At 48.5% G+C, this 26,190-nt stretch overlaps 2 protein-coding genes, 1 non-coding gene and 1 pseudogene across 3 annotated transcripts in view; all 4 read right to left on the bottom strand.

Moving 5' to 3' along the window:
- Nucleotides 1–2,460, bottom strand: part of LTK (leukocyte receptor tyrosine kinase) — a 9,184-nt gene extending 6,724 nt beyond the window's left edge. The window contains 6 exon segments of the mRNA XM_025038758.1: nucleotides 51–279; nucleotides 874–895; nucleotides 898–978; nucleotides 981–1,034; nucleotides 1,122–1,231; nucleotides 2,372–2,460. Of these exon segments, the coding sequence (XP_024894526.1) occupies nucleotides 51–279; nucleotides 874–895; nucleotides 898–978; nucleotides 981–1,034; nucleotides 1,122–1,231; nucleotides 2,372–2,460 (585 nt within the window).
- A 1,654-nt stretch (nucleotides 2,461–4,114) lies between these two features.
- Nucleotides 4,115–19,202, bottom strand: RPAP1 (RNA polymerase II associated protein 1). The gene is made up of 25 exons (XM_006920468.3): nucleotides 19,004–19,202; nucleotides 18,022–18,276; nucleotides 17,570–17,718; nucleotides 17,204–17,293; nucleotides 16,613–16,733; nucleotides 15,768–15,989; nucleotides 14,714–14,893; nucleotides 13,579–13,694; nucleotides 13,208–13,306; nucleotides 12,456–12,557; nucleotides 12,076–12,243; nucleotides 11,649–11,831; nucleotides 11,395–11,529; nucleotides 11,129–11,299; nucleotides 10,449–10,606; nucleotides 9,845–10,003; nucleotides 9,503–9,692; nucleotides 8,953–9,062; nucleotides 8,513–8,708; nucleotides 8,168–8,320; nucleotides 7,788–7,930; nucleotides 6,285–7,041; nucleotides 4,956–5,132; nucleotides 4,748–4,807; nucleotides 4,115–4,635 (listed from the first exon to the last, which is right to left on the bottom strand). Exons 2-25 carry the CDS (start codon nucleotides 18,200–18,202, stop codon nucleotides 4,486–4,488), a joined length of 4,170 nt encoding a protein of 1,389 aa, XP_006920530.1. The 5' UTR covers nucleotides 18,203–18,276; nucleotides 19,004–19,202; the 3' UTR covers nucleotides 4,115–4,485.
- Nucleotides 19,203–20,872: 1,670 nt separating this feature from the next.
- On the bottom strand, nucleotides 20,873–20,979 carry LOC112469896. Its single transcript, XR_003042750.1, has one exon. It is a non-coding gene; the product is annotated as a U6 spliceosomal RNA (small nuclear RNA).
- Nucleotides 20,980–21,591: 612 nt separating this feature from the next.
- LOC112469722 lies at nucleotides 21,592–21,709 on the bottom strand (annotated as a pseudogene).
- Between the last annotated feature and the right edge of the window lie 4,481 nt (nucleotides 21,710–26,190).

The following is a 26,190-nucleotide window of genomic DNA, read 5'->3' as shown; positions in this document are numbered from 1 at the left end:
CGCCATGGGCTGGGCTCCGGCCCCTCCTCTCGTAGTGACAAGGTCTGAACACTCAGGATCTCCCCCTCCTTCCACTCAGCCTTCTCCCTGGGGCGCCTGAGCCGCCCCTTCCCACTGGCTCCACTTACTCAGGGACAGGCGTCCTCTCCCTGCTGCCCCATGAGGGTGTAAAGCGGCTCCCCATGCCCAAGGCAGAAGACCGCCGAGAGGAAGATGCCATGCGCCCCTGACAAGTATTTCTTGGCACCTTTGCCGCCCGCCTCTCCATAGGTTGAGATCCTGATGAAAACGGGTGCTGAGTTCCGGGCCCTAGATCGTGGGTCCTGGGGCCACCTGTCTAGGGCGGAGGATGGTGACATAGGCGACTCCAGAATTTCTTCTTTTTCTGCCTACAGCATTAGGTTTTCCAAGGTGGTCTCCCATCCAAGTAATAACCAGGCCCCACCCTGCTTAGCTTCTGAGATCAGGCATGTTCAGGGTGGCATGATCCAGAATTTCTTATCTGAGGGACTTAAGAGGCTGTAGTCAATTATGAAAGGAGGAGGAAGGAGACTAGGTTTGCACTCTACATTAGACTTTACACTTATTTTTTCAGGGGCTTAATGGAGATGGGGGGAAAGCTCAAGCTATACCTTGGCACCACCGTGGGTTAGGGGTCCTCTGCTTGGTAGGAACAGACTCCTGGATATGGACTAACTCGGTGGTGACTATTGCTGCCCTTCTCCCGAGTTCTGCTGAAAAGAGAAAGTCACCAGGGCCACACATTGCTGCGGAATACCCTAAGATGCAATGCGCACATGGCCTTTCTTGCTCTGACGGTAGAATCTCAGACTCACAGGTCACTACCCACCTCTATCCCTGCTACACACTTACAGGTACTGGCCGGGGCCTGGCACCACAACTGAGTGCCTCTCAAAGGCCTGGCAGCCACACTCACCACCACACTGCTGCCGGTGTTCACCCAGTCGCACTGTGTGTGGGCCCACGCCTTTCGCAGATGGAGAACTGCCAAAGCCACCCCAGTGTCGGGGAGCAGGAGGGGAGGAAGGGGTCAGAGAGCACCTGCCCCCACCAGGTATAGTGATCCAAGAGAGGAAGAGGCCTGCAGCTCATTGAGGGGATAAGGGAAGTGGCAGGCTCTAAGCCTCTGGGCAGAGTGGTGACGTTTGTGTCCTGGGGGCTTGGAGCTGGAGTGCGTGAGTTTAACAGAAAAGGAGCCTCGGACCGGGAGCTGGAGCAAAGGATGGCTCCTGAAAGGTGACAGGGAGACAGCGTGGTTGGGGGTGGGGGCAGGTTATTAATGGGGAATCGGGGATGAAGAAATAGAGAGAACCTCTCTTGATAGCCAACCTTGCCTTTTGCGGCCACGCCCCTAATCCTACCCTATCCTACAGCCCGGAAGCCAGCCCCAACCCAACCTTGGTTGTCCAAGCCCTGCGGGGTGCCCTCTGATACCTCTGGAAGTTTCTCTCCCGGAGAGCCCCTCCCAGCAAATGACGGGAGTCGCACTGAGCTCGGTCCTGCAGCCAGCTGCTCTCCCCTATCTTCTCCTCGACTTAGCTTGGAGGTCCCGCCCCCAGGCAGTGCGGAGACCCCAAGGCCTGTCCCTCCTTTCCGAGCTGTGTGATCCGAGTTTTTCTTGGTCCGCACTTCTCAAGCACCCACTTGGAGCATTGGCCGTAAGGTTCAAGACCTCCAAAAAAGAGCCATTGGGACCCAGTCTGTCTTGACTGCTGTCCCCAAGCCTAGGAAGCCAAGTCTCTGGCAGGACAGTTTGCTGACTGCTGGAAAGCTCATTCCCGCAGCTCCAAGCCCAGCAGAAACTGGTCACAGAGGCCCATCGCCCAGTCTTCCCAGGTAGCTAGGTTTGCTGGCTCAGACCCAGCCACTTCGGCCCCCAACTGCTGTTTATATGGATGTCAAGCCGCTTGCTAGACACCATGGGGCCCTAAAGCCGCCGTCGTGGCCACTCTCACCTCAGATTCCAGGATGCTGAAGGAGGGATGGGCAGAGAATGTGAGCAGAGAGGTCCCCATGCTTCCTGGAAGAGCCTTGTGAAGACCCCTACCCAAGACCTCAGTCTCCAGCCACTGGGTCTGCTACTGGCTGCCCCAGGGAATGGGGTCAGAGGTAGGGAAGTGCCCCCACCCTTTTGAGGCAACACCATGAGAAAGTAGAGAGCAACATCCCTAAAAACCTACATGGGCAAAAAAAGCAAAAAAAAAAGGAAAAAAACCTACATGGACTTCTTGGTCTCTCACATCAGGAGCAGTGGGTGTGTATGTGTACTTCCTTAATGTTGGCGGTAGTGATAACACATGGGGAATGCTCTTTAAACTGTCTCAAGTAAGGCATCATTACTTGCCATTACTTGTCTTTCAATAACTTTGTGACTGCAAGTCTCCACTTCCCGACACCCTCAGAACCATGGATGTCCTGGTTCACCTCATACAATTCCATCGCCTGTTAACTCTGTACAACTTATTGTGATGGGTGAAAGCCTGGATCCTGAGGTCATATCTGAGTGCTAGTACTGTACTAGCATCCCTGGTCAATGGGTGATGGTGCACAGTCACAAATATTCTGAGTTTCCCCACTACCTACAAAATCATAGAAAGGGAAATTGCTCTGTAAACCACAAGGCACCCTACAACTCTGAGGGTCATTCAGCTTTCAGATGGCTTCAGATGTCTTCCTTACTCTTTTGTTCAAAATACTAATTTTAAAGGCTGACGCCTATTTTCAATATAAAACACTGGGAAAAAAGAAGGTATAGTAGTACTTTGCTACTTGGTAAAGTCTCTGAGTATATATGGCTAGATGTAGACACAACAGTGATTTTGTAAAAACTCTGGTACCTATGCCCTATTTAATTCTACAGATATTCTACTATGAGGTCACAGAATTTAGTTTGCAAGGTCCCTGTAAGCCAATGGTTCTCAAAGTATGATTGAACCCAGATAGTAACATCAGTATTACCTGGGAACTTGTTAGAAATGCAAATTATTGGGTTCCACCCTAGACCTACTGAATCAGGAACACTGGTGTAGAGTCCAGCAATCTGTTTTAACTCATTCTCCAGGTGATTTTTGTCACATCGTAAGTCTGAGAACTATTAGTGTTTGCAGATATAGTAGTTGCTTAATAAAACCTATTGCATAATTCTGTCTTCAGCAGCTCCATTTATGGGGAGTAGGTTTTCTATACCTCCTGACAAGGCATACCACACTCTGACGATCTGTAAACACAATGATAAGTAATTCCACACAACAAATGACACCAACCTTAAGTGTGAGAAACGCTATCAAAAAGAGATGAACCAATAAACCAGTTATGCTTTGACCCACTCCTCCCTAGCCTTTGCCTATCACCAATAAAGTCCATAATGAAGGGGTGTCGTAGGACAATGCTATAGACCGAACGGTTGTGTCCCCACAAATTCCTATGTTGAAACCTAATCCTCCAATGTATCTGGAGGTGGGGCCTTTGGGAAGTGATTACATCATGAGAGTTCCACCCTCAGTGGTGGAATGGGATTAGTGCTTTTATAAAAAGAGGTCCCAGAGAGCTTCCTTGTCCCTTCTGCTATGTGAAAGCTATGAATTAGGAAGCAGGTCCTGACCAGTCATCAAATCTGCCAGCACCTTGATTTTAGACTTTCCAGCTTCCAGAATTGTAAGAAATAAATTTGTTGTTAATAATCCACCCAGCCTACGGTATTTTTATAGCAGCCCAAATGGATAAGACAAATGTCTACTGTACCAGTCTGATTTATGGCTCCTTCATGTCTTAGGATAGCAGTTTATGGAAATAAGGGATCATTAAGAGATAAATAAGGGACCATAGGAAATAAAGACCTCATTAAGGATACCTATACTTCACAGGGACTGCCAAGAGAGTCCTTCACAAGAAGTGGTTCCATTCTCAAGAGCATTGCCCTGGCCTGCCTCTACTCCAGAACTGGGATCCACATTTTAGTTGTGTCCAGATGTAAACTCAGTTTTCACCTCCCACTCATAATTCCTCCCCCATCTCTCTCATGCTTCTCTCCTTAGATAACCCAACCCTTCATATCAACCTTGAACTAACATATCTGAAATCAGTCCAAATCAGATTTCCAGGAGATAAAAAAAATCTGTTTATTTCAGTGCATAGCTATAGCACTCCTATATCCTAGCCTGGGGTGTGGGTAGGGGGAAGAAGGAGGTGTACTTAGTTTGTCTTGTCCCCAACAGGGGGTAAATAGCTAAGTCACCCTTCATTCTCAGCACAGACCCTCAGAAGCCCCAGATCCTGAGCTCTAGATATTAGGATATAAAGGTAGGGCTTACCCTGCTCCAAAAAAGCTCAAACAGCCTGATTCCAGGAAGGCAAGCCTTCTGCTCCTTTGCCTCCTGCCCACCCTTAGAATACAAGTGCTGCTGTCTAGCCAGGTTTCTGTTGGTGAACCCCTGGAGGATGTATCCATCTCTTCATCTGTAGCAGCTATAGGTCTCTGATGCCATTTTGGGGCATCCCTGAGGTCAGTCTCTGGAGGTACTGCTGACGCAGAGGGGGCAACTGGGGATATAGCTCAAAGCCCTCTGGAAGGGAAGAATTAGGAAGCTTATAGTAGAGGAGGTGCTGCTGGAGACCCTGCAAAGAGAGAAGAAACTTTATGAAGTGGGGAGTGAGATTCTGTTGAGATCTCTGTCCCCCCAAGGCCCTCTATTTTCCCACCATCCCTCCAGGATGTGCCCCACCGTACCTCATCTGCCAGAAGCCAAGTTTTCTGCAGCATGTTCCTACGGGCAGCCTTTACCTGATCCTAGAGGCAGAAGAGGGAGAAGTGGCACTGGGTCAAGGCTTGGTACCTATCATTGGCCCTACCTGGCCCTCACCTACTCTCCAGCTGGCCCAGAGGCAGCTTAACTGCAGGCTCCCTTTCTCCCTCTGGAGATGGCAATTTAACTTACTGAGCTTTTTGGGTCCTGGGAGAAGATGAAGCTGTTGACATGAGCCACAGCCACGGCATAGAGCACTGGGCACCAGTGTGGACGGAGTGCACTAGTAACCAAAGCCCGGAAGTAGAGCTGAAGGAGGTCCAGGTTGTCTTCAGGAGGCTGTGTGTAGCATTCTAGGGACACAGGCAACTGTGACAAGGAAGATGAGATATGCTGAGGGTGAGGGCTGGAATGTGTATCACCAGACAACAGGGTGGATGGTTAATGGTCACATGAATCAAATCATGAGGGCAAAGGTCAGGTCCTGGACAGACATCCTTCCCTCTCTATCAGAAAGATCAAGGTTAAAGACTAAGGAGCTGGAAAACAGCAAAAACTGAGAAGCAGTTGTACATTTCTACTTCCTACCACAACTTGTTTAATCTACTTAAAATGAAAACTTTCAAAATGTCATGTTCAACTGCTCAATTATATTATCAAACCTTGCAAAAGTTCATGTTGTTTGAACTAGTAATTCTCTTTCTAAAAAATTATTCTTAATTCCCTGCAGAAATTATTAAGAGAGAACTAGAAATAAAATTGTCCAATAGTGTTTATCACAGTGCTACTTAAAATGGCAAAAAATCAGAAACAACTTTAATGCCCACCGAGGGATTCTGTTAAAATAAACATGGGCACACCTAAAAAATGGGTTATTAAATAATAAAAAATGATTTCTTAGAAATAAAATGTTAAAGAAAACATTATGCAGTGATTCCAATTTTATAAAAATACATATGCACATAAAAAAGACTAGAAAAAGATACATCAAAATGGTTACCACTGGACAGTGGGATGATGGTGACTCTAATGTTCTTTTTAATTCTCAAAAATATTTTATACTTTAGTTTTTTATATAAAATAGAATATATCTTATATACACATGTTAAATGTATTTATATATTAAAATATTTATATTTTAAGTTTACCAGAATACATTATAAGAAAAACTTCAAAATCCAGCCTTTAAAAAATAGCTCTTTACAGCTTATAAATTTAACTCAACCTGATATTTGAGGTCCTCTAGGACTTTATTAGCCTTGTTTCCAAGTTCCCAAACTGAAATATGTTCTAGACTGCTCCCTTCTCCCGACCTGCTATATTCATTCTTGCCTCTGAGCTTTTACTTATTCTGTTCCACTAGGTACATTCTGTCCTTCCTCCTCAACAATCCAAATCTACCCGATCTTCAGTGCCCCTGATAAGAAACCTGAGGCCCACCAAAGCTCCCTACTCCTCAAGATTGTCCCCAAGACCCAGTACAGAATGCCCATGGTAGGCTCTGCTGGGCTGAGAAAGTACCTGAGTCAGAGGCAGGCCCAGAGCTCGCAAGGCTCCCACGTGCTCCCCAAAGAGGGCGAGGCGCAAGGTGACACTGAACCGCCGCTGCAGGGGAAGGAGTACCAGAGCCCCAAAGAGGTGGTCCCCAAAAGAGACAGCCTCAAAATGCTCCAGGAAGTTGGCATAGAGGTCAGGGAAAGACGTCAGGCCAGGAAGTGGGCAATCCAGGTTGAGGTCTGGCAGGACTTCAGGCTGGCAGAGCCGGGCCAGGAGGGCTGCCACCAGATGTTGTACTGGGGTCTCCCGGAACAGTTCACTGTCTACCAGGAACACACACATGAGCCGTGCCAGGCGGGCAGCAGGGGGCACAGCCCAGAGGGCCTGGGGGCGCCAGCTCTCCAGGACTAGCACCCACTGCAGGGCCCGCATGGCTGTGCCCACAGTGTCAGCAGCAGGGAACCCGGTGGGGGTGTCTGAGGACTGGTGGTAGAGGTGGATCAATGGCAGGAAAGGCCAGTCGGTGGGCAGCAGTGGCCCCTTAGGCAAGGGGAGCAGTAGTGCTGGGACTCGCTGTAGCTCCCTTCGGTATAAGGCCTGAGAGGCTAGCAGGCTGGCTTGGGCCAGTGAGCAGTGAGTCAGGTAGCAGCTGCGGATGCTGGGGAGGTCCTGGCAGGCCTGAGCCAGCAGGGCCCCTCGTTTACACCCAGAGTCCCTGCTGCTCCCTAAGGATAGTCGGTCAGAGAAGTCAGCTGCCTCTGGACCCCCTGATGCTATTTCCCTGTAACAGAGCCCAAAAGCCAAAAATGAGGGCAGAAACCACAGCACCCAGAAGGTCATGCCAACCCTCCAGGGCTTTCCAGAGGTTCCTAGGTTCAATATTGCTCCTCCCTACTTCCGTAATAACCTTCCATGTAGTGTGTGTGGCAGTTAAGAGGATGGACACTAGAGCCAGCTGCCTAGGTGCAAGTTTACAGTACTTCGCTGTGCCTCAGTTTCCTCATAGTAAAATGGGGATAATAGTAATACCTATCTACCCGGCAGGGTGATCCCTTTATAAGGTATGTAAATATCTAATTACAATGTTGTACACCTGAAACTAATATTGTGTCAACTATAATTAAAAAATAAATTAAAAAAAATACCTACCAGGTGCTGTAGGCATTAAAAAAAAAGTGATACCTACTTTATGGTACAGGTAAAATACTTAAAACATGGGCAAATATTAAGGGACTACCAGACACAGAGTAAGTACTCAGTAACCATTAGCTATTTCATATGTATAACTAGTTTACATATCATTTTTTAGCTATATGGTTACACTTAAGTCTCATAATAATTCTTTAATATGGTTATCCTCATCCTCACTTTACTAATGAGAAAATGGAAGCTCAGACAGGTTAAGTGTAATTCATAGAAGGAAGAGAATTAAGCCCAGGTCTCCTGGCTCCAAATTCAGGACAGCTCTATCAACAACCACAGCAGCCTCTCAAAGGGGTGAGTTGATGCCACCAACCCTGGACTTACGGGAGGAACTCCAGCCTGAATACACAGCTCAGAAGTAGCTCATGGGCAAGGTGCTCACTTCCAGGCAGCAGCCGGCTCAGCAGGGCCAAGGCCATGCTATGATGGAGGGCAGCATTGGTGGCTGGCACTAGCTGGAGTGTTGCCTGTGGACAGAAGGCAGGGGCCAGGGGTTTGAGAGGGGACAAAGAAAAGAGAAGTAAGGATGAGGATTTAAGCAAAGAGGATACATGCTGAGGGGCACATCTGGAGGAAAGCAGGAATTGCATGTCCTGCCAGAAGCAGCACAGGTTCCAGAGAAGCAGGATGGAGATAATGGGGGACAGGGGAAGGGAGGGAGTGAATAGAGGTATGGGGGTGAGGCGGGGCTGGCGGATACCCACCATTCTCTGGGCCAGGGTGAGTGTCAGGTACTGCAGGTGGTACTCATGGCGCAGGGCCCATGCAGAGAAGGGTGTGAGCTGCGGCATAGCCATAGGAGCCACACACTGGAGAAAGTAGTTCTGGAGTCCTGGGGCAGCCAATATGGTAGCCAGCTGAGGAAAAGCAAGCTTGTTCAGATCTAGACGGTGACTCTGATCCCTTCTGGGGGTCCCCAGGTGGCTGCTCCCTCACCAGCCAAACTCAGAGAAATGTGTGCTGGCACAAAAAGCCACCCTCCCCCTTTCTTTCTGACCCCTGCCATCTCGGCTCCCGGCCTGGCCCCTAAACAGGTACCTAGGGCTCACCTGGCCACATAGCCCCTTGTGGATCCGGACCAGGGTGTTGAAAAAAGAAAGGAGGGCAGTGAGGACTGGGAAAGGTGAGGCTGAGCCAGCCAGACTGAGAGGGGGGCAGCCTCCTGTGCAGCCCAGTGACACGAGGCTGGAGAGAGCTTCGGGGGACGGAGCACAGGACTGCGGGTTGCAGAGAGGAGAGCAGCGCCTAGAAGCAGAATGGAACAGCTGAGGGGGGCTCTAGCCTTATGTGTGCCAGGCTAGAACAGGCAGGGGCTTGGCTGTGCAGATCAGTGCCCACCTTCCTCAGAGTCCCCAACTGCTGCCTGCTAGGAAGTCAGGTTTCCCTCTGGCTGAGGGCTTCCACCTGGGATGGACCAATGAGCTAGATCCCGGAATCCTACAAGCAGAGAAACTGCCTCCCCTCTCAACTATACACACATAGTACGTACCCAAGGGAATTCCACAGGCTGTCCAAAGTGGGCTGGCTCAGCAGGGGCAGTAGCAGCTCCTCTGACAGGCGCTCCATGTCCTGAAGCCAATCCCCTGGGCACAAGCCTGGCTGGGGGACCAATGGGATCACTGAGCTAACAGCCCAGGGAACCTATTCTCCTCAACTCCATGTACCCAACAGTTTCAAAAGCCCCAAAGAGTCAGTATTGGGAGGCTTCTGCCTTCTGATCCTTCTGGAGGGAGAGAAGACCCTGCGGTTGCTCTAGGACTAGTTGTCTGGGGTCCTGAGGGAGCATAAAGGCTCCAAGGAGGCTGAGATGCTGCTTGGAGTTCTCAGGTCTCCACCAACATGGCTCTTTGGAAGCTCTACTGGGTATGTAGGTGGAAAGAGAATGAAAGGTAGGAGAGAAAAGGTGGAAGGTAGGAAAAAGTGGAAATGAGGAGGTAGGAGTGAAAAGGTAGAGACAGAGAGAGAGAGAAAGAGGGTAGAGTGTTAAGATAGAGGTGGGGCACCCAGGGCACGGTGGAGGGCAGGCAGGTGACACTCACCTGCTGGCTCCAGGCCTGGTAGTAGGCATCGAGGAAGAGCAGGCAGGCGGTGGGCACTGGGCCCAGAGCACTCCACATCTCAGGTCTGGGCAGCAACTTCAACGTCTGTCTTAGACATGGCTCCACGAGAGGCTGGAGCCCTGACACCTGTGTCCAAGTGATCAAGGAAGGGGTGGCCCCAGCAGAGTCACTACAGGAGTGCCAAAAGGGGCAACAGTGAGGATCTGACTGCCTTGATTCCCCTTTGAGCTCTAGCCATCCTCTCCCTGGGGAGGAGGTCTCCTGCCTGTCCCAGAGCTCCTGGTAGGAGGTACCTGCCTACAGCTCATGGCTGTTACCTACCTGCTGGGTTTGGAGGCAGTGTCGCTGGCTGTCAGGGTCAGCTGGGTGAGAACAGTGAGCAATGAGGCTATCCGCTGCATGGTCAAGGGCTGAGGGAGGTGGGTGCTGAGCTCCTTCGGCACGGCCTGCAGGGCCCGAATCAGCACTGGGTATAGCTCCCTGGGGAGAACAATTACTGCCTTTCAGTGTGTAAAAGAGAGATGGAGATATAAGACACAGGCCAAAACCCACCCCAGGCCTCTGCAGTCTGTCTAAGGACCATTAGAAGGGAGAAATCCCAGGGCTGGGTACTGATGGTAGGCTTCAAGAGGGAAAGAAGGCTGGGAGTTGAAGGGAAGGAGGGAGCCCTCCAAGGCTTCCCCAAAAGGAATTTAAATCTGATTTATACCAAAGCTGTTGTGCACAGAATGTAGTTAATCCAGCTTTGTTCCACTCTCTCCTGGCTGGTCCTGACCTCCAAGCCCTCTTCTTTACTCCCAGAATCCCCTTTTCCTCATTCTCAGTCTCCCTCCAAGCTTGAAGCCTGGAGCAAGGCTGTCATCAGGTGAGGCCACAGTTCAGAACTGGAAGGGTCTGCGAGGAAGCCTACCTCGTCTCTCCTCACCTGTAAAGGTCACCACCCTGGCCATAGGAGGCAGCTACAGCCCACAGACGAAAGGCCTCAGTATTCAGCGTCTCAGCTTCCTCTGGGGGCAAGGCCAGTTCCTGAGGAGCCTCAGCTATAAAGCGGCACAGCCGGCTCCGGAGATCAAAGTTGCTCAACTGAGGATGGAGAGAGTCTAAGAATCAAGGTCATCTTGGAGTCCCAAGTAGCCTCAGGTCCTCTCACTATAGTGATTGGCTCAACTCAGCCCTGTTCCAGGCCCCACTGGTACCATAGAATCATAGCTCTGGGCTAGGGTGAAACTATCTCATCCATCCCTCTCTCCTCCTCTCCCCTCCTCTTCTCCTTTATAGCAAGCACTTGGTGAGCACTTTTTCTAGGGCTACTTGGCTACGAGTGATGGGTGCCCATCTGTATGTGGCTCTTCTGGTCTGTGTCCACAGAACAGGGAGCCCTCCCTTCGTAACAAGAGCAGCGTAGGCCTACAGGATTCACTAGGCTCCAGGTGACTAGGTTCGTCACTGGTGGTTTTCATTGCATTTCTAAGCAACTGGATCAGAGACACAGAAGATGTCATGAGTGGGCCACCCAGAGTCCAGGAGCCATGGCTTAGCCTCCAACTCAGCACTGTTTCAAGGTCCCCCACCTCCGCCCCACCCCTTGCCCTATATCCTGCTCACCAGCCGGGCAGCAATATTCCTACCAGCCGAGGCAAGGACACGAAGTAGTTTCATGGCAGCAGCACAGGGAACTTTGTGTAGACTGGAGGTAGGCCCCACCCCAATGGGGGACCAGCTGGTGGGCAGGAACTCTCGAACTATGGTCTCTATCAGCCGAGGGCACTCCAGAACCTGTGGGGGACAGGAGGAAAGAGAAGTAGGGAGGCTAAGGGTCAAGATCAGGCCCAGCTAAGGCCTTCCCCTGCTCCCTGCCTCCTCTTTCTCACCCGTGTGGCTGACTCCAGGGAATGCCGGGCCAGGCGAATGAGCATGGCCAGGATGTCAAGGACCACAGAAGGTCCTGGGCAGGTCACCTCCAGAATGTAGCGCAGCCGAGGAAGCAGGTTGGTGGCCAGAAGCCCCTGGGGATCAGAGAAATAAACCCACTGCCAAATGCAGCTAGGCTTTGATGACCCTTCTTGCCCAACAAGTGCTTGCTCTTGAGGTCATGAGAAACATGCAGCTGTCCCAGCATCTTCACCTTAATGACGTCATATTGGGCCAAGTCAGATGGAGGCCGGTTTCCTTCCTCAGGGCTCTTTCTTTTTGTCTTTTCTGTTGGGCGCTCTTCATCCTCATCCTCATCTTCCTTGTCCTCCTGGCTGGGCATCAGAGGAAACACCAAAGCTCCATGATACCAGGAGAAGGTGCTGTCAAGGAGCTCCTGCCAGAGGAAAGAGAATGGGGTGGGAAGAAGGGTTCAGGCCAGGAAGTAGGTCCAGGAGTAGAGAGCAGAATCACCCACAAAGAAAAGGCAAGGCTCCACGCTTTGGGCCCTTTAGGAAAAGAGGGTGACGTTCTCATCTCATGTTCTGCTCTGCCTGGCAAAGCCTTTACAATGTGGGCATGCCCAGCAGGAGGAGCAGGGACCCTGACGTCTCAAAGCCCCATTCCTATCCATGTTGTACCTCATCTCCAGGAGCCACCAGCAGAGCCCGAAGAGCCTGGACAGCAGCTGCGATGACCACATCCACTCTGTCATCCAGGGAGAAGCGCAGCAGGAAGAGGAAACCAGCATCCAAAAGGAGATGCAAGACACTGCCCACTAGCTGGCCCCTAAACTCACCAGCCTGAGCCTGGGAGGCAGGAGGATAAAACCTTGTAGGAGGAAGTCATAGTCTTTGTCCTAAACCCTTCACTTGCCCACCTATGACCCTGAGTTTAACTCATTCCCCATCTGACCCACAGACGGCCGGTATATGGCCTAGTGAGCCAGAGTGAAAAGGGCAGGAGGTAAGACTAAGGTTGAGAGGTGAGATGTGCGGGTTGGCAGGACAAAACCACTTACTCTGCCGATGACCTGGGCCAACACGTGCAGTGCTAGTGCTCTCTGCTGGGACACCTGGCTGCGTGTCAGGTGGAACAGCTCTTGCAGGGAGTACCCTGCTCTCTGGGGTAGAGACAAGAAATCAGAAAGAGCCAAGACACAGGGAGCACCCCTCAACATATATGCAGCAACCCTTATGTAGAGGTGGGACCTGGAAAATTTATGTGGTCTCAGTGGGTAGGCAGAGTTTACCCTGGAATATAGGGTAAGGTAGTCCCTGGAATAGGCTTCAGGAGCTGAGCCTTGGAGGTTCTTGAGTACAGGATGTATGTGGGGAGAGTACAGCAGAATGGTGTGGCAGGAATGAGACTGTGGAAGGACTGTTTTGCAGGGTTAAGGAGCCAAGACCTTATTCTGTGAGCAGAAAGGAGCAAGGAAACTTTCTCAGGCAAGGCATGGCCCAAGCTGGGCCAGAGGGAATCAGCATGGCAGCACCATGAGGAATGGGATGGAACGGCATGACAGAGAAAGACAGAGCAATAGAGCAGGCAAGAGGGAACAAGGCTCTTATCTAGGAAACATCAAGGGGAGGTGAGATAGGAGTGGCAAGTTCTGGCAACTGACTAGAAAGTGAGGGAATAAGGAGAAAGATTTTGAACCTAAGAACCAGAATGGACAGAAAGGCCATACAGAAAGGGCATAGAGGAGGTTGAAGGCATCTGACCACATGGTTGTTAAAAGCTGCCCAGTCCTCCCTGAGCCCTATGCCTCACCTCTGCCTCCTCTCCATGGTGGTGCAGTCCCAGATGGGTGGGTAGGTCCACATCAGGGGCCAGTAGCTCTCCTTGAAGACTGAATCGGGCCTGCATCCTCTAATGAGAAGAGAAAGAAGACTATGGGCTAGGGACAGTACCAACTTCCCCAAACCCATTCTTTACCTTAAATCCAAGGCCTCTCAGGGCTTAGGTCCTGATTCTATCTCTGACTAGAAACGGGGCTCCTCTGGCCTATGGTGCCAGAAGGGTGAGCGCACAGGAGAGATGTTTCTCAAGCCCGGGGAAAAAAAAAGCCTGAGTTCTAGGTACAAAGCTGCAGCCCCACTCCCACCCCATTCCACCCCTGTAGGCCAGCTGGCCCTCCTCACCTCCTGCATCTGCTGCCGCTGGAGTGGGGGCAGGTCCTGGGTCCAATAAAGCTTCTCTAGCTCAACAGTGTCCATGTGTAGCCATTCCTTGTGTGGGGTAACAGGCAGTGCCAGAGCTGGGGAGATAGAAGCAGAGTACTATTTACTGAGGAGCTGAACTCATTGACCCACCGATGTCCCAGCCATCACTGAGCAGCAGCCACATCTACCTCTGTCCAGGAGTCTGGCAGACTCTGCTTTTGGCTATGGCTAAATGGCATGACCCAGGGGCTGGAACTCCTGGGAACTGGGCAAATGTCTCAGATATGGCAGAACACACCCAGTCCCTGGCTCCAGCCCCTTTCGGACTGCAAGGATTTGTCGGGAAGGGAAAAAGGAAGAAGAAGAGATAAGGAAGAGAAGAGAAATGGAGCGGAAGAGGAATGGAGGACCACACATATCAGGGAAAACAATTCTCCATTGCCAAGTATCGACCTCCTAAAGGAGCAGGACAGTGGGAACAATGAGGGGGTGGCCATACTGCTTCAGTGGAGTGATGTACAAAACACACACCCAGAACATCTTCTTGCTTCCTCACCCCAAACCCTACCCAAACTGCTCAGCTGGCCTGGAGCTCATTTAGGGGAAAGAGGTTCCTGGCTCTCATAATTCAATTTCTTTTGTTAATGACTAATAAAATAATCAAGGTCCTGGCAAATGAGTGCTTCTATTGGCCTCTCTGCTTCAGGTCTGGCATGTTCATACAACTTACGTCAGACTCTTATCCCATCTCCCTAGCCCTGCCATCTTCCTCCCAACATCGAGAGCAGAGGCAGAAAACTCTGGGATGGATGGAGCCACAGCTGGGGCAGCTATTGCAAAGGCAGAAGGAAGATATCTGCCAGGAGAGGGGGCCATTTGGCGACCACACACTCCTACTTCTTACCAGGTAAGGGAGAGAAGGAGCAATAAGAGGACAAGAAAACAGGAAGCATGTGCAGGAAGGACATACACATCAACAAAGGAAGACTGATTTCAAGGCAATAACGACGTCCAAAAACAGAGAAGATTCTCTGTTTTCTCATCTGCCAGGCCCAGGAGAACTAATACTTTCTTCTACTTTGATTTCCAAAAAGATGTTCCTCCAGCTCCAAACCTGGGGCTCCTGGTTCCAGCTCATCGTCCTGCCTGGACTCACTGACAGAAGTTGTCATTAGGGGCTCCTCTCCAGTGACCTCTGGAGAGGGTCCTCTTGGCCTCTGCTCCTCGGTGGCCTTTTCTTCTGTTTGCTCGTGGGTGTGGCTGCGAGATCTCAAGAAGGCAACCAAGCTGGGATCTAGGAGAAGGTACAGGGGAGAATAGGTGAGGACAGATCCTCCCTAGCCTCCTCTAGACCTGAAACCTGCTGAATATTGCCTGCCTATGGTTGCCAAGGCCAAGACAGGCCACTTCCCAGCCTTTGCCTGAGCCCCGGGGACTCTCTTGGGGCCTCAATGACCCATATTTGTCACTGGGATCTGCCTGCCCACCCTTGCCTCCACCCTTCACAGTCCCCTGGCCCAAGTTTATGCTCATCCCTGTGCTTGGCTCCAGGTCAGAGGCCCAAAGTAAGTGGCTGTGGAATAAATGAATGAATATGGACTAGGGTGAAAGAGAAGGAATTTAAGGAACAATTTCTCTCACTCTCAGCTAATTTACTTGTGCGCAAATATTCACTAAAAACCTAATATATGCTATGCTCTATGTAGGTGCTAGGTATACAGTATAGCACAAGATTGACTTGGTACTATTGTTCTGGTGAACAGGAACTAGGAGGGAGGTATAGTAGAGTGTCGTAAAGTACATTACAGCCATACTAGAGATCAGCTATAATACAGTGCTTATTATATTAAGATAGTACAGTACATACAGCAGAGTGGTTAAGAGTAGGGCTTGTGAAACCACACAGACTTGGGTTTACACCTCATCCCCAGATGTGTGACCTGGGGAAGAATTTCTTAAAATTTTGAGCCTCAGTTCCCCGCCCCCCCCCCACGCCCCCCATAATTAAATGAGGTTAGTACCAGCTACCTCACAGGAACAGTTTGGGGACAGAATGAAATAATGCATTAAAGTACTCAGCACAACGACTGATACTTGGAGTAAACCTTCCTCAATAAGTGGCTGTCCCTCCCTAGCCTGGTCTCAGCTGGAAAGCCAGGTACCCATACCAAGATGAGCCAGCAACCGCTGTTGTTCCTGCAGAATCTCCTCAGGAGTCATGGCTTGCAGTCTTGCTATGTTCTCTTCATGGATAGTCTGGGCTTCCTTCTCAGCCTCCTGGCCCCTGAGCCCCTTCCCTGTGACCAGATGGGGTCCCTGGAAACTCTGGCTGCCCCATGGAACCTGGCAGTCTGGCTCCCTAGGGAAGAATGACTCACAGGTCACAGTACCTGGAAGAAGTGTATAATCAGTTTCATCACCTCATACTAACTGGGCTTTCTGGCCCTCTTTTCCAATCCCACTAGCCCTGGAAGACAGAGGGAGGCCCCAGAACTTTCCCAGGCACAGAGTGGAGACTGTCCCCCACCCCTAATAAGTTGAGTTGGGATGGTAACCTCTCCACGCCAACCCACTCATTCTTCCCCTTGAACTTACATAAGAAATTTCCCTTAGAAACATTCTACTTTCTGACTATTCTCTTAGATGTTTAGGTAGCTATCTGCCTCCAGGGCCTGCCCCCAGCTATTCTGCTAGTAATTTGTATCTTTAAAGGAATTTTGGCTTCCATCTTTATTTTACAGTTTCCACCAGACATTTCTATATTCTTCCCTTCTCCTAGGGTTGAGTCATGGCCTGCCCTCTTCCTGTACCTAAGACCCATATGCGGACCCAAGCCACTCATGCTCAATACTCTAAGTGGCAATATGGGACAGCTTTCTCTTTAGATGGCTCAAATGGACTTCGTATCTGAGGCCAGGAACATGTATCCATAGGCCAGGAACATATCCAAAGATGACTCTATGATCAAGTATCACAAAACGGCCAAGCCCATGACTCTTCAATCTCAGCTTACCCTCTGGTGGGTCCAGGGTAGACACAACTTCTCTAACCGGTGGGACTCTGGCTTCAGATACTTTCCGTGCTGCAATTTCCTGGGCAAAGATGCTTCTCTTACCACATGTTGCTGGCTTCCTCTATGGGGCAAAAAGAAAACCCAGGTGATTGATACTCATCACCTCATTCTTTTTCTCAATCTCTTTATACCCAGGTCACTCAAACAAAGAGATAAAAGGGATTTGCTTAATCTCCAAGGATCACAACCCTAGTCCTCAGAAGAAGCAGAGCACTACAGGAGCACAGGTCTTAATAGTCTAAAGGATCTGGGTTGGATTTTTGGGATTCTCTATTAGATATGTGGTATTGGACAAGTTATCTATCTCTTGGGGGGGGTCTTAGATTCCTCATCTGAAAAAAATGGGGATAATGATACCTACCATACACAATTATTATAAGGATTAAATGAAGTAATGTATATAAAGTGCTTAGTATGGTGCTGCTTTAACAACGGAATTGCTTATCATTATTAAGATTACCTACCTGAGGAAGATGCACTGAGGCTCACGCAACTATACCCTAAGCACCATCTAAAGTTACTCCTGCATACCTGTCTCTCTTGTGAGCGATGGAATACAGGAGGGAATGCAACACCGCTGGGCACAGGCAGATTCACAGCCGCTGAACTTGTATCTCGTTCCTGCAGCAACAAAGCATAAAGTAGTGGTAATATAGAGATTTCCCCAGATGGAGCCTATCTCACTAGCACCAGTTCTATATGACTAGAATCTCGCTCTAGGGAATGATAAACCCACCTTGCTTTTTAGGGCGTAGTGATTCTAAACCAGCCCCCAACCTGACTTCAAGGGGATAAAGTCTCATCTTTCTGAATCACTATTCATAAAGCTCACCAGCCCCACCCAATATCCTTGCTGCCCTAGGATGACTTGTCCCATTCAGCCAGGGTGAGACGCACAATAATCTTAGTCAAAACAGCAGTGATGTGCTGATCATGCCTGTTCAGCCTCTCTTCGGGGTCCTCATGTTCAGCCAGGGGATGGCCAGGGCTGGGCCTGGCTCTTTTCGGGGGAGCAGGAACCAAAGCTGGGGGCAAATCTGAGAGATCTGAGGAAGAAAAAAATCCAGATCTGAGGATACTCATACCTTCCCAGGAAGAGTCTGAGGGTTAGGGAGAAGCCAAAGAAAGAAAAGCAGCTGATGTGGGGCCCTGGCTTAAGCTATGTCAACTTCGGCAAGATCTTTAACATCTTTGAGCCTCAGTTTCTTCCTATGTAAAATGGCCTGCAGCAACAGAGGCTATTCAGTGTCTGAAATAATGGTTTGGCAGAATCCAGCCATTAGGATGCAGGAGGGGACCCTGAGGCTGTACTCTCTCTTCTTCTCAGCCTCACACCCGCAACCACTCACTGTCCAGCATCACCACATCACGATGATCCTGCTGCAGAGGCTGGTCTGGATTAGCATTGCCATCTCTTCTACTTCCTTTCTTCACCAATTGTACCGCTGGGGTTGCACCAGCTGCCAGAAACTGACTCTGGAACTGTAGCAGGTCCACTTCAGACTCCCCTGGCTTTGGCCTTGACAGCATTATGACACTCCAGCTGCCTGCCCAGTGTGACTTTCCAGCACTGCTTCAGTGTGGGAACGCCCTCTCATTCACCCCTAAAAACAATAAAGAAGATGGGCCCTCTGTAGTTGGTTCTTTTTATCATGCATCAAAAAAACCCTCTTTTTCCTTGGGTTCATGTCAACTCATTTCTCCCCATTTCATACCTTATTGCCATTCCCTCCCTGGTGTCATCAGTCTTTCAACAATATTTACTGCCAACTTAGATTGTTTACAATATGTGAATGATAAAAACTCAGGAACAACTGAAGGGGAACTAAGGAAAATGCCATCAGGAGCCAGACAGATAAATGAGTCATATCGGGGAATGGTGATTCTGTATCAATCTGGAGAGAACGTGCCTCGGCTAAAACTACTGAATTATTGAAAACCTTGGGCTGTAAAAGGCTGATATATAAAAAACACTTGTATTTCTATATACTAACAAAAAACGATTAGAAAATTAAATTAGGAAAACAATTCCACTTACAATAGCATCAAGAAAAATAAAATACTTAAGAATAAGTATCACCAAAGAAGTACAAGACTTGGTCTACGGCCATACCACCCTGAACGCGCCCGATCTCATCTGATGTCAGAAGCTAAGCAAGGTTGAGCTTGGTTAGTACTTGGATGGGAGAAGTACAACACTTGTACACTATCTGGTCCTTCAAGGGCTCTGTGGTCTCCTGCGCTCCTGGACCACCCGTGTCAGCACAGAGAAATCAGGAGTCCCAGCTTATGCTGCTCCGGGATGGGGGGCCGTCCCCAGGATCTCCTCACCCAAGGGGCCGAGGCCACTCCTGTGCAGTCCAAACGCACTCGGGTAGGCTCCGACAAAGGAACTGGATACCCTGCACGACAGTCGTCCACCGGTATCTGATGAAGTCTGTCTCTCCAGCCAAGCCACCTACTTGTTCTAAGACCGCCTGGGCGCCGCCATCTTGCCCCGCAGGGGCCGCGCTTCCGCCGCCGCCAGATTTGAGTTTCCGCCCCGCAGCCCGGCCCCGCCTCCCCCGGGCGTGGCTTCGTCCACGCTGGGGCTTGCCCGCTTGGCCTTCGGAACCAGTGAGTGCGAAGGTACTCGACCACGTGAGTTCTATGCCGACGTTCAGAACACTTATCCTTCAGATGTACAGCAGGCACAGGCCTTTCTACACATACAACACCCAGACGTCCCTCTGCACTTTCCAGCCGGGTAAACCATATCTTACACCCGCACCCAAACTGCCATAATGGTGGTGGTAAGAGAGAAGAAAGCAGCCTCACTGCCAGCAAGGTGATCCTTTTCATGAGCATCCTTCCTTTATTCATGCTAGTGCCCCTTATTGGAAATCCTCCCTATTTTCCCTTCCACCTTTACCCCCAAAGTCTTTCTCTTCTTTTGAGGAATAGCTGGAGTCAACTCTAAAACCTTGGCCAACCAGGCCAACTCACTGAACTTTCCTTGGAATCTTCCACTTGTACCACTTGTGTGGCTTGTTGGGAACACTGACTATCAACTATATTACTAGTTACCTTTTCACAAGCATATGTCCTGTTCCCTTGAATAGATGGTGGGGCACCAGGACACCAGGCCTTTTTTGCATCCATAATGTTCAGCTCCCAGCATATTGCCATGCACGTAGGACCTTAGTACATCATTGCTTTGTTGAAGGCTGTCTTAGGGCAGTGGTTCTCAAACTTTAGCAGGCACCTGGTGGGCTTGTTAAAACAGATTGCTGGGTCTGTTTTAGAGTTTCTGATTCAGTAGGTGTCGAACAGGACCCAAGAATTTGCATTTCCAACAAGTTTCCACGCATTCTATAGAATCCTTCTTTAGTTCCTCTTGATTGCAACTGCAGCAGTAAATTTCAGTTACTAGGATTTAGTCAGCTTTGGGGTCCAAAATAGTATTGGACTTGATCAGAAGTTATGGGAAATGAGAGAAGAGAACTAGAGCCAAAAATGCAGGAAGAATGACAGTAGAAAATCACTGTTTGCATCTGATGATATAATCACTCCGGGAACTGATCGTCAATGATCAATAAAATTATTAGGTGAAAGATTGATGAGGACTTTGGATGGATCAGGTTGCCAACTTATAAACCTACTGATGAATCTTATCATCACTAAATACGGGACCATGGGACATAATGTGCCTCCTGCTATGATAAAATTGGAAGTACAAAACACTTTCTCAGAAGGCTTCATGCAAAAAAACAACCTGAATCTAGCCAAGCATCTAGATCTAACAACCAATCTTCAGGAAGTGTGGGTAGTGGAGGAACATGTTAAATGATAGCACAAGGATACTATTAACCAAATTTAGATTGTAGGAATTCTACAAATGACCCAGTTTCTTCTATGAATTTCATGTCCAAGGGAGATTTTAAAATCTATAAGAGTAATCAATTAAATATGTTGTCTTTGTTTGTATCCTGATTCAAACACACCTACTGTAAAAAGACTTTTTGAGACTGTTGAGTAGAACTAAACACAAACTGGGTATAATATGATTTTATGGATTTTTAAAAATTTATTCATTTTTAAATTTTTTATGGTGATATTGGTTAATGAAATCCAGTTAAGTTTCAGTTGTACACTTTAACAGTAAGGCATATATATATTTACACTGTGTGTTCACCTCCCATAGTTAGATTTCTTTCTGTCAAGAATATAGAACGCTTCATGAATTTGCATATTATCCTTGCACAGGTGCCATGCTAATCTCCTCTGTATCATTCCAATTTTAGTATATGTGCTACTGAAGCAAGCACGATTTTACGGATTTTTAAAAAATTTATTGGGTATGGATGTGCGTGGGTTTTGTTTTTGTTTTTTGGTTTGTATGTGTTTTAGATTTACAGAAAAATCGCAAATAGAGTTTCCATTTATCCCAAGCACAATTTCCCCTGTTGTTAACATCTAACATTAATATGGTACATTTTTTTTGAACTAATGAATCAATATTGACACATTATTACTAACTAAAGCCCATACTTTATTAAGATATCCTCAACTTTTCCCTAATGTCATTTTCTGTTCCATTTGAGGATACCACATTATATCTAGTTGTCACATCTCTTTAAGCTCCTCTTGGCTGTGACAGTTTTGTAGACTTTGGTTTTCAATGACTTGGACAGTTTAAAGTAGTATTGGTAGGGTATTTTGTAGAATGTTCCTCTTTTGAGGTTTGCCTGATTTTTTTTCATGATTGGACTGGGATCATGGTTATTTGGGAAGAAGACCACAGAGCTAAAATGCCATTTTTATCATATCAAGGGTAGCTACTATCAACATGACTTAACTACTGTTGATGTTAACTTTAATCAACTGGCTTATGTAATGTTTGTCAGATCTTCCCACTGTAAAGTTATTTTTTTTTTTAACGCCTACAGCACCTGGTATTCCTAAGTGGTCTCCCATCCAAGTACTAACTAGGCCCAACCCCGCTTAGTTTCTGAGATAAATGAGATCGGGCATGTTCAGGGTGGCATGGCCATAGACTGTAAAGTTACTTTTTTCCCCATTTTCCCTTCTGTCTTCTTTGGAAAGTAGTCACTTTTCACAGCCTACACTGGAATGAAGGTTGTACTCCCCTTCCTTGTGAGTGAAGTATCTACATAAATTATTTGCAGTTCTTCTGCATGGGAGATTTATCTATGCTCCCCATTAATTTATTTATTCAAATATATATTTGACCCTTTGACATACCCCAGCAGTGTGTGTGTGTGTGTTTGGGTTTTTTGTTTTTGTTTTTGAGCACTTCCTTATTTTCTGGCACTGCAGGATGCCCTAAGCAGTATATTTACTGCCCCAATCCTAGAATCAGCATTTCTCCAAGGACTCTTGGTTCCTTTTATTGGAAAGTGGTATTAAAAACCAAGATTTAGGTGCTAGGTACGCTCATGCCACTGGGATGTCTTGCTTTTAGGTCTTTCTCAGCTGAAAAAGGAAATATATGGGTATACTGTTATATATATATGCATATCTATAAATATTTCTATATATAACCATTCGAATCTATATATGGATGAGGTTTTTTAAAGGCTGTTACAGGACGTGGTTCTGTAGTGTAGTGGTTCGCACATCTGCTTTACAAGCAGAAGGTCCTGAATTCTACGGCCATGTCACCCTGAACAAGCCTGATGTCTGATACTGGAAGCTAAGCAGGGTCAGGCCTGGTGGTTAGTACTTGGATGGGAGACCACCTAAGAAGACCAGGTGCTGTAGGCATTAAAAAAAAAAAGCCTGTTACAGATACATAGTATAATATTAATTAATTTTATGGCTAAAATTAATTTTATGGCTAAGATTTGCTTGTAAAAATTCTAGCAAAACAACAAAAAAATAGGACAGTGGAATACAATTGGGCAAGGTAATCACCGAAGCAGCGTGATAGGTACATTGGGGATTCATCATTATACTACTATTCTCTCTACTTGTGTATATGTTTAAAATGGCCCGTAATAAAAGTTTTTATAAAAATAAAGCCAGAAAAACCTCACTTACCAGACTGCAGTGAAAGAGAGTCAAGTCAAAAAGAGAAATACAGACAACTAAATACGAGGCATTCAGATCCGCCCCGCCCCACACACACACTCACAGTTACACATGAAACTCTGCTCAGGGCCATCCCTAGGTGAAATTTTGAAAAGGACAACTTTTTCTTCCACATATCTGGATCCATCTGCTGTTTCAGAAAACCCAAACTTATTGCTCCCTCCCTACTTCCTAAACCTGCTTTTGGGGAAAAATCTGATCATTTGAAAGTCCCCCCTCACTGTTAAGTCAAAATGTAGTTTCTCCTAGGAATTTACCTTTCTTCTGCATCTTTTGCTGGGCAAGGAGTGGCATTGTTTTGGCTTAGGAATTTTCAGGCATGAGACTTTTGGCAGTTGCAGTACAGCAACAGTTCCCAGAGTGCCTGGCATCACACCTGTAGGTAGTTTTCCTCCAAGCCCCACATGCATAGATTCTCTGGCTTCTCTAAGGTGATGAGGAACACAGTCTTTGGCCTGCCCCATTCCTTAAGTGTAACTTCACAACTCTCACCTCTTTAACCAGTAGTTGAGAAAGAATAGGTTCTTGGTTACACAGCCAGGGAGATTGCCATGGCCTCTCCTTGTTTCCTTCCCCCCCCCCCCGGCCCCCCCCCCCCCCGCCAGAGGGGCTGGAAGAGGAGGTCATAACTCTGAAAATGTTGAAGTAGCTGCTTTCTGAGACTGCTGAAAGTTGCTTCGGAGTGTTCTGTTACTATGGGCAGATGTTTTTCATTTCCAGGTTTGTTTTTGCCTTCTCTTGATCTTTGGCCTCTTTGGGCAGTCTTGGGTCATAAAAGCCAAAGAGTGGGCAGATACTTAATTCACCTGAGTAGGGAGATGTCAGGGTCTAACCTAGCTCTATCCATAATAAGGGTCTGCTGCTGGCCCTTACTTCCTCTCCCCTGCAGGTCCTTCTTACTCCCCAAGGATAGATCATAGCTGGCTCTGGTTCTGTTCCGAGGACAGGAACTCCTGGGACAGCTGCTCCTGCATTAGGTCAAATATATTTCCTGTTGATATGATTATGTCCCTTCCAAGCAATCAGTTTATGAAAGGAAGGGAGATTTTTGCAGGCATGTTTTTGCATAAGGAGCCAACCTCCTCCAGTCACACACACACACACACACACACACACACACACACACACTTTCTCCCCATCCACCCACAAACTGCCAGTCACATTTAGAGTTTGCACAAATGCACACCCTCCCTCATACATCACAATGCACACCCTCTCACCCACCTACACCCTCTCCTGCAAAATCACACCTGCTTGTATACCCTTAAAGCATGTTCCTATACCTTGCCCAGAGAGAGAGAGGGAGGAAGATAGGGGAGATAGGTAAGAAGAATGGGTGGTGAGGCCTCGGGAAGGCAAGCGCCCAATGTAGGAGCTAGAAACTCAGAGAATCAGGACCCCATAGTCCTCCCTACCCTGCAAGTAAAAATACTAAGAATTGAGAGAGATTCAGAAGCAGGAATAGAGAAAGCAGGAACTCAGGGTTCCTGACCACACATGGAAAGTGTGCTGCTACGGGGTGACGGTGATATGCCTCAGGTCTGCAGATGAGTTACGAACTTTGTCAAGACTGAGTGGAAAATGCAGCGGCATCCATGACATGTCTGAGAAGCCTCTTTTGACAGGTAGAAAAGGATGGTCCTTGAGTTGGGATTCTTTGTCAGAGTTCAGGAAATGATGGGGAGGAAATGAGGGAGTAGAGGAAGTAGAAGGCTGGGTTTGGGCTCTGTTCAACATCCTCTTGGAGGGGTCTTTCCAATGTCAGCCAAAGTCAGTAAGGGGAGGCTTCCTTTCAGTGGAAGCTAGAAGTCCCCTTCAGAGAGTAGAGTGGGAGAGAGAGCCTTGAGAAGTGACAAGTGCCCAAGTACAGGGCTGTACTAGCCACATTGCCACAGTAGCGGCCCTTGCAAATCTGGCTTCAGCCCCATACTATTGCCTGCCCTGATCTGACTCAGCCTAAGCTCAGAAACTATGGATTCTGGAAGAGAGCAAGTTTTCTTCCTTTAGGAAAGGGTCCTAGAGGCAACCTATGGTGCCCCCCCCAACCCCCGCCAAAAAAAAAAAAAAAAAAATTGGCAAAGTGCTGAGCTAAACCAGTGACTCTGGGACCTGCCATCCAACTCTTGACAGCGCTTCCAGAGTCTCCCCCTGTGCTGCCGCCTGGGGGCGCCCCCAGCTGGGTCTGAGGATGCTGCCAGCACTGCTGTTTGTTGTTTTTATCATTAGTATAATTAATAAACAATCACTGATGGGGCCAAGTGAAGGAAGAGGCAGGCCCCTGTTGCTCAGAAAGAGAATCCCTGGAAAGATCCAGTGAAGCTGCAGGGAACAGAGTGTTGAGCGGCTTGTCCCACCTTCTCACCCAGGACTTCTGAGAAGGGCTCTCTGGAGTAGGCTCCAGTGGCTAGGTAGAGGCCTGGGCAAAGGGAGGGGAACCCTTGGTAGGCTGGATTTGGAACCGGCTCTGCATCTGCCTGACAGGATGTTCGTGGGCATAACCACCCCAGTGATTACTGGTTGTGGGATAGGCCAAGCTCTGAGGCAATTATTCATTCAATTTAACAGGCCTATTTATTTATGGAGTCCCTACTATGTGCAAAGTGCTCTACTAATACTAGCTAATGTTTTATTAGATATTGTGATGTTAAAGCCAACTTTCATACCATCTCCTGGGAAATGGGGGGTAGAAGCAGAGGAAGTAACTAGGCAGAATGACAACCCCAGAACACATGGGCCACTGCGCTTTGGGCTATGTAGTACAGTAGTAGGATAGCAGATAAAACCCGAGGATTACCAAGAAGAGCTTGGAAAACTCGACTCAAGGCCCCAGGTCTTGGAGAAAAAGGGGTAGGCAATGGAGCATGAATATGGGGTATTTGGGTGATAGGCTCGTGAAAGAGGCACGAATGGGTGCAGATAGTGGGAGAGTTCTGAGTCAGGACAATATGGGGCGGGGAGCTGATGGTCGTAAATGTCTAGGGGATTGAGATGGTTTATATCCTGTGAGGGGGGTACTGGGTTTCGGGATCAGTCTGGACAAAAGTTGGGATGTGGTAGAGGCCTCTAGCGATGTTTTGAGGAAAGGATCTGGAGTGTTGGGTTTGAAAAGATTCTGGAGTGTATTTCGGAAAAGGAGGGGCGTGGCTGGGGTGTCCATCCAGGGGACGGAGCCGGATCCTCTGTCGGCTTCGGGGTAGCTGGGGTAGGGGTTGCTGGCTAGGGCTAGGGAGATGTGTGGATAGGGATCGACTGGAGGCCGGAGGCCAGACTGGCAACGGTGGGGTTGGAGCTTGGAGCATGCCGCCCGGGGCTCCGCGGGGGGGCGGTACGAGCTCGAGCTGCGGGCGGGAGGGCTGGGGAGGAGGTGGCGGCACCGAGAAGAACATGAATCAGCGGCGGCGGCGGCGACGGCTCTGGAGGAAGCG

This window comes from Pteropus alecto, unplaced genomic scaffold (assembly GCF_000325575.1).
Source record: "Pteropus alecto unplaced genomic scaffold, ASM32557v1 scaffold86, whole genome shotgun sequence".
Classification (NCBI taxonomy): domain Eukaryota; kingdom Metazoa; phylum Chordata; class Mammalia; order Chiroptera; family Pteropodidae; genus Pteropus; species Pteropus alecto.
The sequence above is the reverse complement of the archived record's forward strand: the minus strand, read 5'-3'. Positions and strand labels throughout refer to the sequence as shown.

Bases quoted from the DNA above. Each gene is read 5' to 3' on its own strand.
- RPAP1 (XM_006920468.3), bottom strand. From the start codon at position 18,202: ATGCTGTCAAGGCCAAAGCCAGGGGAGTCTGAAGTGGACCTGCTACAG. The intron at 17,294-17,569 runs GTGCGTCTCACC...TTGTTGCTGCAG, and splicing joins CTGTTTTGACTAAGATTATT to GAACGAGATACAAGTTCAGC. The intron at 13,695-14,713 runs GTTTGGAGCTGG...CTATCTCCCCAG, and splicing joins GCTGGAACCAGGAGCCCCAG to CTCTGGCACTGCCTGTTACC.